At 46.8% G+C, this 15,931-nt stretch overlaps 1 protein-coding gene across 2 annotated transcripts in view; it reads left to right on the top strand.

Annotated features, from left to right (window-relative positions):
* The first annotated feature begins 1,326 nt into the window (after nucleotides 1–1,326).
* The window catches only part of SCG5 (secretogranin V), a 54,379-nt gene continuing 39,774 nt past the window's right edge, over nucleotides 1,327–15,931 (top strand). For both annotated transcript variants that reach the window (XM_034994036.1, XM_034994035.1), the window contains exon 1: nucleotides 1,327–1,813. In XM_034994036.1, the coding sequence (XP_034849927.1) occupies nucleotides 1,588–1,813 (226 nt within the window). In that variant the 5' untranslated portion in view covers nucleotides 1,327–1,587. The remainder of the gene's footprint in view (nucleotides 1,814–15,931) is intronic.

Genomic DNA, 15,931 nt, shown 5'->3' with positions numbered 1-15,931 from the left:
CGCGCTCCAGGGCCTCGGAGCCCGGCGGCCTCCACCTGCTGGAGGAGCGGTGGGGGCGGAGCTAAGATGAGGAGGGAGGTGACGCACGCGCGATACGGCTCACCCGGCCCGCAGCTCGACCCCCGCCCAGGCCCGGACCGCCGCAGAATCCTCCCGCTGCGCATCGGTGAGTCCTGCGTTGATGCCTGCTCGACCCCCTGAAGCCCGCCCGAGACGCGCGGGTTTTACAGGATGGGGAGGGGAGGGGGCGTCCTGCTGAAATCCTTGAGCCGGAGGCTGGGGGCAGACAAAGAATGGGTGGGGATTAGAAGGTTCGGTTATAAATACGAGGGAAAGAGTATCGAGGGAGGAAATTGGGTAGCTCATCAAATCAGAACGGTGTTGGCCAGGGGTTCAAACGAAACAAAGACATCCTGCGTTCACAGCAGGCCAGGGGAAGATGGAGATGGCTGGAGAGGTTGGTGTCTGCCTCCGGCCTTTTACGTCAGAATCGCAGGCTTTTCTGTCTCAGCAATTTGGGGAACAAGGTTTCATATCTAGGGGTGGCTTGGAAAAAAATGGGGGTTATGAATATTGCAGTTTCAAGGAAGAAAATGAATCCCCCAGTCCCCTCCATAGAAGAATGGTCAAAAGGAGGGTTTGCACAGCCATTGCCTGAGCATCGGTCTTAAACAGGTTCAGCAGCTGCAGAGGGAAGCTGCATGAATATTTGTCCCCTTGTTCTGCAGGTTTCTGGTTCCAGAGAAGCCAACATTTAAGACGGGTTGACTCCCCGGAGCAGTTTTCTCCCTCTCCTCTCATCATGACCATGTCTTCAAGTTCTAACCTCTAGAACCATGAGACAATATTGCCAGCATCATATTGACAGTATGGGGGCTCTGCCTGGCATTGTGCTGATGCTCACCACAACCCTATAACACAGATGCTTTCTTCATGCCCGTTTTGCAGACGAAGCAGAGGCATTTGCCCAGGATCGCTCAGCCAGTATGTGGCTGAGCAAGCTTGTCTCTTCTCTCCTACCAGATTGCAGAGCAGGCCTGAGCTGGCTGTATTTTCATCCCCTTCAAGATCTCACATGTATTGGAGGTCTTCCACTGCTCCTAACCTTTCTGTGCTTCTTTACCATTTGTCTTCCTGACTCCTTCCTCAGAACCTCCTTTTCCCCCCGAGACTGGGAAAACTCCCGATGACCCTCTCCCTCTCTCTAAATTGAAGCCGGTTCTTGTTTGTTGGTTTGCTTGCTTTGCTAAGAGAGGAGAGGGTGGTGGGGTTAGGGGTATGAAGCACTTTCAGGGAGCTGCAAGGAGAAGAAAAGGAGTGAGAACGGCCATTCCTGGCTAGTCTTCCCAAGGCTGCCATGTGCAGAGGGAATTGGCTATCTTGGGTTGTTTCGTTTCTTTAATACCATTCCACAGCAGGTGTTCTACCCAGACTGGACACTTAAGGCAAGAGCAAACCCCTAAGGACTTTTCATTGCAGCCCCCGTTGTGTGGGTGGTCCTTGAATCACTCACTTGCGTGATTGATCATCACAGTCACCAATTGTGGCCAATCGATACATATTTGGTCTTTTTTCTGCAGGTGAAAAATGGTCTCCACGATGGTTTCTACTATGCTCTCTGGCCTAGTGTTTTGGCTGACATTTGGATGGACTCAAACATCTGCGTATAGCCCGAGGAGCCCTGACCGGGTCTCGGAAACAGATATCCAGAGGCTGCTCCATGGCGTTATGGAGCAGTTGGGCATTGCCAGACCACGGGTAGAGTATCCAGCACACCAGGCCATGAATCTTGTGGGCCCACAGAGCATTGAAGGTATTTACTATATTCTGGTACTTAAAATAATACATGCTGAAGAAACTTTATTTCCTCCCTCCGTTTCCCATTTCTTATTCTTCACAGTATATACATGCATGCCTCCACATAAGAATATAAGTATCAAGAGAACAAGGACCTTATCTATCTAACTCACAGCTGTAGCCCTAGCACCTCGCACAAAGTCTGGTACATTAATATTTGAGTGAATAAAGGAGCATCTAGCGTTATCCCTAAAGAAAGATTAGAACCCAGACCCTGCGTCTTCTCCCATACTGATCATTAGGAAATTGTGTCCCCAGCTGGCTCCCTCTTTGAGTCATTGCCAATCAGTATTTGTAAAAAATCCTTAAAATGCAGGACCTATAGGATCTGACTTGATTCTTAGGGATGATGTTGTTTAAACGCAAAGGAAGCTGAAAGAGGTACTGACATTGAGTTTGTGTCAAAAAACGTTTTTGAAATATTTTTAATTATTACAGATGTTAATTAAATTCTTTTAGTGTGGCAAGACCATTGCCCCCCAGAACTTTTTGAAGTTTCTGGCAATGTCACTGTAATACTTCTATTAAAAAGCAGTACTTTGTTGTTTAATGATTCACCTATAGAGAGAATCTGCATCTAGTTCTTAGGAGTTGGTGACAAGCAGGTGCCTTATTTCCATGCCGTGCTTTGTATCCTCTCTGATTCTGAAACAATCTCTTTCTCCAGTGAGGGGGAGTCCTACAGCAGTAGCATGGTTAATTTAGGTTAACTGCAAGGGAGCACTCCAGACTTTTGCCCGTGTGAGGGGGTTCCGAGGAAAAAATGTGAATTCTTTCTGAGTTTTGTCAAAATACATAACCAGCAAATGCTATTCTGTACGGATTGATGATGCATCATTTTGCCTGAGTCTGTGATTTCCTAAAAATGCTATCTGCCCTGGAGGCCTGTAAATGCCATGGATGTGGGCGAAAAATGACTCTCATTTCTGTCTTGTTACCCATGGTTGCAAGCCATTGAGTAAAACTAATTCTGTGGGATTGTTGTCTGTTTAGGTTGGCATCGCATATCAGGAATGGATTAACAGATAATTTGAATCGGCAAGCGTGCAAACCTAGCACAGGGCTTAAATCAGAGTGAATCATGCCACCCCTTTAGGAAGAATCTCCGTCCTTCCCGGCACCTGCTACCTGTCGCTCCTAGCACACCTATCCAGTTCAGACCAGCTTTTTCTGGACAGTAAATATCTGCCCTTTTAGCACAGTAAGTGCTTGATTAGCCACCCAGCTGTTGTCATGGAGAAAGCTTTCCAAGTTTCCGTTAATACCTGATGCCTGGTCAACTGTATGGAAGAGAAATAGCAGCTACCTGGGCATGCGAGGCTTGTGTTTTTCCAGAGCCTCATTTTCTTTACTCGGTATCCAATTATTTAGCACCCACTGCACGCCAGCCCCGGGGCAGGGACTGGGGCAGCTGTGTCCTAAAAGAAAGGTTACCACAATGTACCTGCATGGCAGGGTTTTGGGGAGATGTCCAGACAAGCTGCTATCATGGAAGCAAAGAATAGGAGTAATTTGTTGTGCTTGGGAGTGGATGGGCATGGCTATAAGGAAATACTTCTTTGGAGAAGCAACATTTGACTTGGGTTTAGAAGTCTGAATTGGAATTCAGCAGGGAATAATACTAAGAGAAAAGGCAAGGAGGTTTGAAAGAGCAGGACAATTAGGACAATTCAGAATGAAAAATTCTGTTTCCATTATGATCCCCTGGGATGATGTGAGGTCATGGCCATGTTAGGTCACCTCTCAAAGTGTCTGTGTAAGGGATGAAGATTGGCTTGTGTTTTAGTTTTCTATTACGCTATAACAAATTACCACAAATTTACCATCTTGCCATAATGCCCATTTATTATCTCACGGTTTCTTTTGGTCAGGCGTCTGGCTTGGGTTTGTTGGGCCCTCTGCTCGTCTCATCAGGCTGAAATCGAGGTGTTGGCAGGAGCTTGGGGTCGTCTTTCAAACTCATTAAGGTTGTTGGCAGAGTTCAGTTTCTTGCTGCTGTAGGACTGGGGTCCTTTCTTGCTGGCTGTCAGCCAGGGTCCCTCTCAGCTCTTAGAGGTCACCCCAGGTCGTAAGCCACAGGGCCCCAGCACAACAGGGCAGCTTGCTTCTTCAAAGCCAGAGGGAGAATATCCCTTTAGTCTCCTAATTGTAATGATGGGAGTGGCCATCCCATCACCTTTGTCATTTAACAAGGGACTGATACCCCATTATATTGATAGGTCTCACCCACACTCAGAAGCAGAGGATTATGCAGGGTGGCAATCCTGGGGGTCACTTTAGGATTCTGCCTTTTACAGCTTGGATGAAAGCTAATAGAAAATAGTCCAAAGACTTTGGGGGAGAAAAGAAACAAAATAAGAAGCCTGGCTTTTTCCCAGTCCTGGACCTTGGCACTTAATTTGTTAGGTGATCTCATATTTATTTATGTGAGTGTAGCATTGGTTCAATTCATCCATTTGTTTGCATTGTCTCTGCTCATTTACTCCTGCTAATTCCCAGGCTTCTGACCCATATATGTAGTATCTCTTACATCCCTTCCAACATTTATTGTAGGATTTTATTATGAAGGACCAAGTTAGAAAAGGGTTTTTTTTCCTGATTTTTATAGAAAGAATAGACATAAAGCGTGTATTCTGGTGTGAATATTAACACATGTTTAACATAGACTATTGGCAAAGACACATGAGTTTCAACGCCAGCAAATTACTTAACTTCTCTAAGCTTCCGTTTACCTTGGGGGTAGGATTTGAATTTACTGCCTGAATTTGAATTTATTACCTGCAAGCAGGTAATATTCCAGTTCAGAAAAAAAGGTGTTCGCATGTATAATTGCACTACTGTGAAATCATTTTTGAATGAACCATCATCACACTTTAGATGACTATTACTGGACTCTAAGTCCCTTGCAGGAAGGGCTGTTTATTATCTAATAAAGGGCACATTGAATATAATTTTCCCTTATGTTGTCTATTCTGATTAATTAATCTTATGATCCTCAGATTAATCTCATTAGTGAAGATATATATTAGCTCTCAAGCATAGGGTTATAAGCTAGTCTTTTAGTATAGGATATAGGATCAGTATAAATTACCCATATATCCCATTAGAAAACTTAGTCCCTCCTTTGATCTCATACCCCTTGTAGTTATTGTACCATTTTTTTTTTTTTGCTGCCTTTCCCAGCATCTGTTCACCGCCTACTGATGGCGCTTCCCCACCTCCCATTCTCTCCTCGTCCATGGTTCCTGCCCCTTATTTGTCAGGTCAACAAGTATTTCTTGAATGCCAGGCACTGTTTTAGATACCGGGGAAAGAAAGATGAACATCAAAGATTGGCAAGACAGGAGAGATACAGTCCCTAAACAAACAGATACGTAAAATATATAATAAGTCAAATGGTTATAAGTGTTCTAAAAATATAAAGCAGAGGAGGGGGTTGGAGGAAACAACTTAAAATAGGGGTAGGGGGCTCCTCCCTGGGAAGATAAGCCAAGCTCTGAGAGTTGGAGAGTGAGCCGTGTGATACGTAGAGAAAGACGTCCCAGGCAGAGAGCTGCACGTGCAAAAGCAAGGAGGCTAGTGTGGCCGGAGCCCAAGACTCAGGAGGATGGTCGGAAGGAGCCTGGGTGACGGCAGGAAGGGGAGGGTGGAGGCTGGGTACGTGGGGACAGGTCTCCTCACAGGATCTTCGGCTTGTCCTCTGAGTACATATCCTTGAAAAGGATCACTCCAGCTGCTGTATTGAAAATCTTCCTGTGGGGAGGGAGGACTGGAATGGGGAAGCTCATTTAGGAGGCTTCTATAATAATCTGGGGGGGGTAGATATACTAGCATGATAGATAGAGAGGTAGCGAGACATGGGCAGATTGTGGGTGTATTTTGAAGCTAGAGCCAACAGGATTTGCTGGTGGGTTGGAGGCAGGAACTGAAAGAAAGAGGAGTCAGGGGTGACACCAAGATTTTGGCCTGAGGAACTGAAAAGGAACACTTTTCTCCAAGAGGAACACACTGAGCCTCTCCAGGGGAAGAGTTCAAGTTCAGTTTTCCACAGGTTAATTTTGAGATGCCTTGGATGGGTTCTTGTCTTGCCAAATCCACCGATGTTCTGTCTTCATCCTATTCAACCTCAACAACAGTCAACACACTTGACCTTCTTAAAACCCTTTTCTTTCTTGGTTTTTGCACCAAGATGGCACACCGTTGGCTTTCCTCCTTTCCCTTTTCCCCTTTAACCATTTTCTTCCTGGTCTCCTTGGCAGTTTTCTCCTTCTCTAGGGTTAAGTTCTCCGGGGCTCAGTGCTGGCTCTACTTCTTTTATTCTTCTCAATTCCCCTTCTAGAGGATTTCATTTTTTCCCTTGACTCCAAATGCATTTCTTTGCTGATGACGCCAACATTCGTATTTTCAACCCAAACTTGTTTCTTGTATATCTAGAGGCTTCTGTGAATTGCTAAATTATCATATGTCAATCCTGATCTCTCTACCACCACCTTCCTCAACCTGTTTATGTCAGTCTTTTCTGTCGAAATGAATAGTGCCACCACTTAGTCATGCATGCAGGCTAAAAACCTGGAATAATCCTTCCATTTTCTCCATTCCATGTCATACCCAAATTATTAGCAATTTATTTCATTTCTGTTTCTAAAATACATCTGTGTTTGCCTGCCCTCTCTTTTCTCTGGCTCTGCTCCAAACAGCCTGGTTCAAGATACCATTGTGCCTGGCATGAATTTATGAAATTGTCTGTTAGAAACCGCATCACTTCGACTTTGTTTCTTTCAAATTTTTCTCCACAGGAAAGGCAGGGTTAAACTTTAAAAATACAAGTTTAAATCCCATCAGTGTCATTCTCGAGGGTTAAAATTCAATCCGTGCCTTCCCATTGCACCTAGGTTAAAAATAACACTTCCTACCACATCCTGCAAGGATCCACACCTGCTGCACACCCTCCTCCCCGACCTTGCTCTACCGCCCGCTCCCACCCCACCTCCTTCCAGCCCTGGTCACACCAGTGGGCTTACTCCACCTTCACACCATCTGTTCTTCCCACTCTGCATGGTGTACCTTCCTCTTCGGTCTCAGTTTTAGAGTCACCTGCTCACAGAGGGCTGCCCTGACCACACTGCTCTGAGTAGCCCCCGTTCTCTGTCACGGTGTGCTTTTTTTCTTTTTTTTTTTTTTAACCCCCATAGCATCTTTTAAAATTTATCATTAGTGTTTGTTTCCTTACTCGTTGTCTGTCTGTCTCCCCACTTGGAATGTAAGCTCCATGAGACAGTTTTATTTACTACTTTACACCCAGACACAGAGTAGGCCACACAGTAAATATTTGAAGAATGAATATATACATACTATCGGGGGGGGGAATGCATATATTTAGCAGCAACAGGTAAGTAAATACTATTTGACATCTGGATCTGTTGAGACTTCTCTCCTTTCAGTTCGAGGCAGATATTTCATTTCTAATCTGAGTTTTAAAAAAAAATCTGCCTAGAAGTTTTTGCCCAGAGCTCAGTGATATGAGCAAAAAGTCTGTTTACTTTGGTGGTGACTGACGAGCGCCGTACAAGGTTGGTGCCCTTTGTATTCCTGCCTGTTGAGACACAGGAAGGACGTTTTGCAGTTCGAGCACTGAACCAGCAGGGGGCCAACTAGACTCTCCGCGTATCAGAGGATTCCCGAAACTTGGTCACCAGCCTCTGGTTAACTGCTAATTGTTCAGTCGTCACTGGGGAGGAAGCATTTGCCAAAGCCATCCGAGAGCATTGATGGTTATTTTTTAGTTCTCCATAGGCACCTTAAAGGTGACTTGGTAAGGAGCATCTCTCAAACGCAGGCGTTGTTAGCCCAGAGCAAAATGGAAACACAAAGACTAACGGGGATCAACTTGTGGTTTTAGAGAGAAGAGAACACGGGGGCTGAGGCTTGGCCATGCTGTTCGCGAGCTCTGTGTGACCCTGGGAGCTTCTCTGAGCCCTCGTTTTCTCCTGTGTCACATGGGGCTTTGAGCCTGCTCGCTGGCTGGCAGCCGGCTGGTGCTGTTAGTAGCCACACAGCGGGCCTGCCTCATCTCACTCGGTGGACTACGAACACCACCTTTCCAGGCTTTCATGGCTTTCCCCTGATGGGATTTCTGCTGACCCATCCGGTTAGGGTACCGTTCAGACGGGCTTCGGTGCGTTTCAGCAGTGGCCATCCAGCCCAAAGTTGCTCACGGGTCCCTGTGACCTACCCGAATGGCTACCGTTGTTCTCTTGGCCCCGGAAACAAGTAAAGCCACCAGCCGGCCAAGGTGATTCAGAGAGCCATTTTACAGGGGACAGAGACTCTGGGGAGTCAGGAGTGGCTCTTCCAGCTGACACTAATGTTGGCCTCGGAAGAACCCAACCAGAAAATGTGCTTTGGTTTTCAGAATGTTAACGGCGTCAGGTAAAAGAGGATCTCCTCAGCGCCACCGGTTTATTTTCTTCACAGGTCTAGGCCACCGGATGCCCACCTCTCTGATAACACCAGATAACAAACCACCGGATAGAAATTTATGAACACTGGCATTTGATGGTTTCAGATAATTTTAAAGCCGTATTGCCAAGCATAAAAATGCCAAAATTCTTTTTTACAACACTCACTTTTGGACCTCAGTATTTTCATTTCAAAATAAAGAGAACCAAGATTGTTTTCTTAATAAATATCAAGGGGAGAAAGAGTCCTTTGTAAGGTAAAGCCTATTTGAAGGGGCAGATTCTAAGCGGCCTTAGCCAGCCTTTGGCCTCTGTAAAGGACTGCAGTGCCTCCATCTTGCCACACGGGGGCAGCAGTGGCTTCCCATTTGAAGGTTGGAGGGGAGAGCGACTTCAGCATTGAACAGCACTGGGGTCTCAGCTTCTGGCTAGCCTCTCTGCAGTTGGAGGAAAGAATGGGGCTGACTCTTGACCCAGATATCCTGACTAAAATCCTTCTAGGCTGCCCCCCCATCCTGGGGGAGCCAGTGAGAGCAATGGGTTGGCTCTTCGAGGAGGCCAGGGCCTCCAGTTTGGCCCATGTCCTTTGGGGTTCCATTCAGCCCACCCTTAACTCAGATCCTTAAAAAAGTCCCTGGATGATTTCCAGTTTCTCATCTTGGTCAATTGCACAGATAGTGAAAAATTCAAAAGGAGAAGGGGGAGATTTGGAGTTTTTGGGGGGACGTGGAGGCAGGACAGGAAGATGAAAATAATGAGTGTTTTTTTGTGTTGTGTTTAAGTTGCCCTGGGGCATCCAGGGACAGGCATCCAGGAGGCATGTAGCTGTATACGAAGCAGGAGAGATGCTGGGGCAAAGGGAGAGATGTCATGGTCGTCCCCATGGTCACAGTGGCTGATGCTATGGGGATGGGGGAGGTGACCCTGGGCAAGGGTCAGGGAGGGAGAGCAGAGCACCTAAGAAAAAGGCCTGAAAGACTCCTACAGGAGTGCCAGGTAGAAGAGCCTACAGGGCAAGCAGAATGGCCAGAAAACACCAGAATGATGACGTGCACAGAAAACAAGGAAGGAGTGTCTCAGGAATGGGCAGTAGTCCCCCTGGTAAAAATCTGCAGAGAGGTCACCTGAAACCAGGGCCACCGGGTGTAAAGGGTTCACTGGTGGAGCGGGGCCTCGGGCAGAAACCATCGGGCAGGAGACAGGGAAGATGACCCAGGAGGTCAGGTAAGGGGGTGAAGACTGAGTAATCCTTACGGAGGGAATGGAGCGGGGAGTGGCATAGCGCTGAAGAAGGTTTTTGTTTAGGTTTGTGTGTCAGGATGGGAGAGATCTGAACTTGTTTATTAAGTGCCGATTGGCCAGAACCACTGGAGAGGGGGTGCAGAAGACGTGGCACAAAGGGCAGATAACCGAGGGGTGAAAGCTCCTGAGCACATGGGAGGAGATGAGAACTGGAGCACGGGTGGCCCAAGTCCAGCCCTTCGTCCGCTGGGAGAAAGGGAAGAGGCAGAGGGGCGTTGCGGTGTGGCGAAGTTTGGAGGTTTGGGTCTCAGTATCTGCAGTCACTCTGTACTGTTCCAAGCCACATGCTCAGAATTAAAATAAGAATACAAGAAGGAAATGCAATCGGCTTCCCAAATCTCTATTCTTTGCCATCTTATATATCTCATACACCTCGCCTATATGGTTTTTGATGTTTTAAAATATCAGATAATTTTAACTCTTTATGAATTGTATTAGAAAAATTCAGTTTTCCTACTGTGTCTCCCCTTTACTGTCCCACTGATTGATACCATACTCACAACACGTCCGACCCCACATGTGATTTCCTACAGCACACAAGTCGGCCACACCGGCTGGATAGTCTACAGTTTAACTCAATTCTGACACTACCTCCCTGGAGATACCTCCCTGCTTCTGACTGCCTGGCTATAAATCTGAGCCCCCCCCCTCCACACACACCCCTTGTTTGTTGGACTGGTTTGGTAGAGCCGCTCACAGAACTCAGGGAAACACTTATATTCACTAGTTTATTAAAGGATATGATATGGAGAGAGATGAACAGCCAGATGAAGAGATACCTAGGGCTCGGTCGGGGAGGGTCCCGAGTGAAGGAGCTTCTGTCCCCGTGGAGTTGGGGTGCATCACCTTCCCCGTGCGGCTGTGTTTACCAACTCAAGAAATTACAAGGATTTCAGGAATGAGGGCAAAGACCAATATATATTTTCTGTTACCTTGCGTGAATATATAATCCAACTCCTAGTTATTTACTAGTTATGTTACAGCATTTTTGTACTTACATTATAAAATCCCTCTGTAACTTGTAAAATATAATTCAAGATGAAAAGAGTGTTGTCTTTGTCTACTTTCTTTTTTGATTAATATGATAAATGTTTCAGGGGCACCTGGGTGATGTAGTCGGTTGAGCAACCAACTCTTGGTTTCGGCTGAGGTTGTGATCTCAGGGTCATGAGATCGAGCCTCTCATTGGGCTCTGCACTCTGTGCAGAGTCTGCTTAAGGCTCTCTCTCCTTCTCCCTTTGCCCCTCCCCCTGCATACACGCCCGCTCTCTCTCTAAAATAAATAAATCTTTAAAAATATATAATAAATGTTGGGGTGCCTGGGTGGCTCAGTGGGTTAGGCATCTACCTTCGGCTAGGGTTGTGATCCCAGGGTCTGGGGATCAGCCCGCGTTAGGCTCCCTGCTAGTGGGGGATCTGCTTCTTCCTCTCCCTCTGTCTCAAATAAATAAATAAAAACTTAAAAATATATATATTTATATAATAAATGTTTCAGTGAGGCATTAGCCAATAGAATAGAAATCAATATTTCCCAGTAGGAATATTGAGTTGTTGGGGAATGTTGTGTGTGCATTTTATGTGACTTTGAAACAGTGCAATACAAAAAATTAGTATGCGCTCACTGCCTACGCACCATGAGAAGTGATGTGAATCCCCCCAAAGGAACAGTTTGTCAAGAGTCACAATTTCAAAGTAGTAGGCTTAGTCATTGTACACAGTGCTTATTGCATTTTAGCTGATTTCAGCAGAGATAGTCCTCATCCTCGGTCAGGATTGTTCTTGAGTTCTGTGAATTTTGAATCATGTTGACATCTTCAGTTCATCCCTTAAGTAAAATGTCACTGTCTTCTAATGGCAGAGAGGGACACAGAAACCGAGGTCCCGTTTACTGGATGACGACTGCTAAATGCTGTGCTGGGCCTCTGCCTCCAGGACCCTTGCTGTGAAGTGCTCACTTCCATACAAGCCAGAACCTGCGAGAGGCTGAGCCTCCATATATTTTCATGGAGTTCAGTGGAAGTCAGATGTGTTAGGGTTTTCCAGAGAATCAGAACAAATGGCGTGTGTGCACACATGTGTATGTGTGTGTATTTATAAATATATTATAAGTTACAGATAGGTATCTGTGTGTGTGTGTGTGTGTGTATAGAGAGAGAGACAGATTTAGTTCAAGGGGTTGGCTTCTGCAGTTGGGGCTGGCAAGTCTGAAATCTGCAGGGCTGACCTGCATGCTGGAGACCCAGGGAAAATTGATGTTGGGACCTTGAGTCTGAAGGCATCCGGAGGCAGAATTCTCTCCTCTTCAGGGGACCTCGGTCTTTTAAGGCCTTTGACTGATTGGATGAGTCCCTTCCACATTATGGAAGATGGTCTGCTTTATGCAACGTCGACGGATTTCAGTGCCAACCACATCTAAAAAAGACCTTCACAACACCATGCATCTAACATCTGCCTTGGTGTTTGACCATGCAACTGGGCATATAGCCTAGCCAAGCTAACATGTTAAATTAACCACCACGCCAGCGTGGAGAATAACACAGTAACACAGCTGCATCAGGCTGTGGTTCCTAAGGAAAAGGATTATAATCCACACACAAACAATACCGTGCTTTTGGATACCTCTATTAGATTCTGGATCTCAGATTATCTTCACGTGCGGTCTTGTGCTTACCCCTCACAATCTCTTGTTTGAGATGGTGGGGTACATATTCCTTGTCACATTTTATAGACGTAGAAAGAGAAACTCCGAGAAGTGACTTATGTGGGGATGCAGCTACTATTTGCATGTGGGTTCACAGCTTGAGCACGATCCTGGTTTTCTGTTCTGTTCTGTTCTGTTCTGTGCAGCATAGCGGGCAGCTTCTCAGGCTACTGGATTAAAGGTTTAGATGCGGACAAGGTTGATCTTAGACCTGATGGTGAAATAAGTTTATCTTTAAGGATGATCCTTGCTCGTGGGCTCCCTGTGGATCTTTCTTTGAATTTGGTGCTTATGGACTCCCCATGAACTGGCATTTATGATGGTGCGCTGCTCACCTTCCTCCCCAGACCGTAAGATCTGCAAGAGCAGACGTGATGTCTGCCTGCTTTTTGTACCTGCAGGGCCTGAACGGGGCCTGGCACATAGCAGACACCCACCCCCCGAATATTTGCTAAAATCGCCTTGCTTTGTTTGCTCCTTTGAAACAACACTGACCTCCGAGACTCCAGCAAATGAAACCAGTGTCATTCTAGTCAAGATCGTCCTGTCATACAACCTGTGAGCACACTTAGAGCAACCCTCAGAATCCTAAATTCACTGGCTCTTCTCATACCTCCTCAGTCAGGACCCCAGCTCCCTGCAAAATGCCTCAGATATTTCTTGAGATCCCAGAGCCCAGCGCATGCATGATCCAGAACATAATGAATTGATGCACTGCCTCAGGACAGTTACCCGTTTCCCCTTCTTCTCCTTGTCTCCTTCAGCTGGGCACCACCACGGCCTCCAGCCTCCAGCCTCCAGCCTCCAGCAGCCTCCAGCAGTCGCGGCCTCAGGGAGTTCTGTTGGCATGTATTGGTCGGCGAGGCAGGGGGAGATCCCTCGGTGTACCTCGTGCCCCTAAATCCCAGAGACTTTTCAGGAAAATGGCTTTCCCTTTTATTCCTCACTGCTCCGTGCTTTTCATAGGATTCACCCGAGATGCTGGGCGCGGAGAGAAATCTAAGCGTTAGACAGCATGGGGGCTAAGACCCTTCCCTTCCTGCTGACCGCAGTGGCATGACTTATTCCTGCCTCAGCCTGGGCAGGCAGACCCGTCCTTCCTTCAGTAGGATCTGGTCCTCAGGAGGCTTCTCAGGTCCTCGTACAAATCAGCTTCTGGCAGGTGTCCTCCTAGACGTGCTGTTCTATCTGAAGCCCAGAGTAGGTTCAAGCCTGGCCCTTGCTTCCCATCACCTAAGCGAAGGGTGAGACAAGAAGAAGCTTGCTGCATCCCCAGGGAAGCCAAGTGAGCAATGTCCAGAGATAATTGACCAAAGTGGATCACGCACATGGAGGAAATGGAGTAGTAACAACTAATATTTTATGGTTTGCAAACATACTTTCCTGTACTCTGTCTCATCCGAGAGAACCTTTACAGCGGTGAAGAAAGTTTAAAGTTGCCCACAAGCACACAGCCTGAGCTTTACGAGTTGGCTGGCAAGCCAACTGTGTTAGGTTTGAATGCATCTCTCCCAGCAGCACCATCCTGGTGTTCTGTCTTCTATCCCCGTAGACTTGTATAATCCTGTGATACTTAGCTGACAAGCTATAATGATGCTGGGAGTCGTGGTAAACCACATGCGGATTTAGGCAGATGGTGTTTCAGAGACATGAAGCTTCAGGAAGCAAATTTTCTGACAGACTGCCCTCTTGGAACAAATTGGTACAAATACCTTGGACACCATGGTTCGGAGAGAAAGTTATTAAAGCAGGCTGGAAGGGTTTAGCAGACCCTGGCTTGGCACCACAATTAAAACTAAGCGTGCATTTTTGAGCGTGGTGTGCCATGGGGTTGGAGTAGTGGAAGGGGCACATGGTGTGTGGGGGGGCGAGGGTGGGCATGTGTAACGTAGCAGGAAGCTCACCGAGGCAGGAAGCCCAGGGCTTGGTCCTGGCTCGGACCCACTGGGTGGCACTGAGCAAGTCCCTTTAAACTCTGTGAAGTTTATTTTCCCAGTCTGCCCACGGAGATAAGTGATCCAGTCCATCTTACGGGGTTGATACGACAGTCAAGTTAAAGAATGGATAGAAAAGTGTTTTGGACCGTAGAAAGCGTTACACAAATGCAAAGCATCATTCTCATGGTAGCTGCTTCTTTCATCCTCCCACGTATATCTCCAAGTGCACCTGGCTTCGGGGGTGGAAGATGGTCCTGACTGTGGTCATATCCTGTGTTCTCTCTTCCTTACATCCTTCTCCTAAGCGTGGCCTGGAAAAACTGCTGTCAAAAGTTGTGAATCTTTGGATGAATGGGCTTCCCTCTGGTCTTACGAAGTGCTCTGCCCCCTCACCTTAGGAGCTAGGGCCACATGACTATATTGAGGATGGATGATTTCCAGAAACCCTGGTAAAGTGCAACTTCTTCATATTCAACCACACTCTGTTCCATCTCTTGTCCTTATGGCTGTTTAAATATTATCTTTTGCCATGAAATAGGTTATAGAAGCATCTTTATTTTTTTTAAGATTTTTATTTATTTATTTGTCAGAGAGAGAGAGAGAGAGAGAGAGAGAGCACAAGCTGGGGGGTGGTAGGCAGAGGGAGAAGCAGGCTCCCCGCTGAGCAGGGAGCCCAATTCGGGACTTGATCCCAGGACCCTGGGATCATGACCCAAGCCAAAGGCAGATGCCTAACGAACTGAGCCACCCAGGTGTCCCTAGAAGCATCTTTAAAGTCAAAAAACATATTTGGTCAGCTGCTAAGCTAAGAGCGAAGCATGCTCCTGGAGAGGTCAGAGATGTTAGCATAAGGAAGGTGTACAGGGGAGCTGGAAATCGTGCCCTCCGTGGCTGTCCACGTGTTGGCATGGCTGGGAGACAGTGATCAGTGCTTCCTCCAACCCATGCCTTCTATCAAAATGTCATCTAACACATTTCCAGTTTTGTTTATTCAGTAAGTAATTATTGAGCACCTACTACATTGCTAGGAATTGTTGCCTTCGTGCATTTTTAAAACCAGTAAGCACACCATCTAATTCATTACATGGGATCTTCGTAAAATAGGCAGGAGTCAGGCAGTATCTTCTTTTAACCTGTTAGTAAAGGTTAAACTCTGACTGGAGTAATTGAGTCATTTTACAGATCATCAGGATTGGAGCAGGGTTAGGCTACTTTTTGCCTTACTCCTCCATCATTCCCTGGCTGCGTTTCCCATTGGTGTGTCAGTCTAGAGGCATCCAGACGTGCAGAGTGACAACACAAGAGAGATCAGGAAGGACGAGCTATGTTTCACATACCGTCTCACCCCAGTGAGGGGGCCAGCTAAATGGGTGTCAGAAAAACTGGTGTCCAGGGAGTGGCAGAGAGGAGTAGTTGGGCCCATTGTCCCTTCCTGTGATGTACAGTCCTTGTTTAAGGCACCTGAAGTCTAGGTGAGGGAAAGGGACATTACAAATTGAAAGTCCTATCTGCAACACGCTGGGACAGAAGCTGAGAGCCCAGGATACAGTCAGCACTGAGGAGCTCTGTAGAAAGGTCAGGTGTTGGCCCCCAGAAAAGACATCGCAGATGAGTTAAACTTGAGCTGGCCTTCCTTTTGGAGGCTAGGGGGTGGATCATGGGGACTCAGGTTCAGG

Source organism: Mirounga leonina, unplaced genomic scaffold, assembly GCF_011800145.1.
Source record: "Mirounga leonina isolate KUSES-001 unplaced genomic scaffold, KU_Mleo_1.0 Mir_91, whole genome shotgun sequence".
Classification (NCBI taxonomy): domain Eukaryota; kingdom Metazoa; phylum Chordata; class Mammalia; order Carnivora; family Phocidae; genus Mirounga; species Mirounga leonina.
Note: the sequence above shows the minus strand (reverse complement) of the source record. Positions and strands in the feature narration are given on the sequence as shown.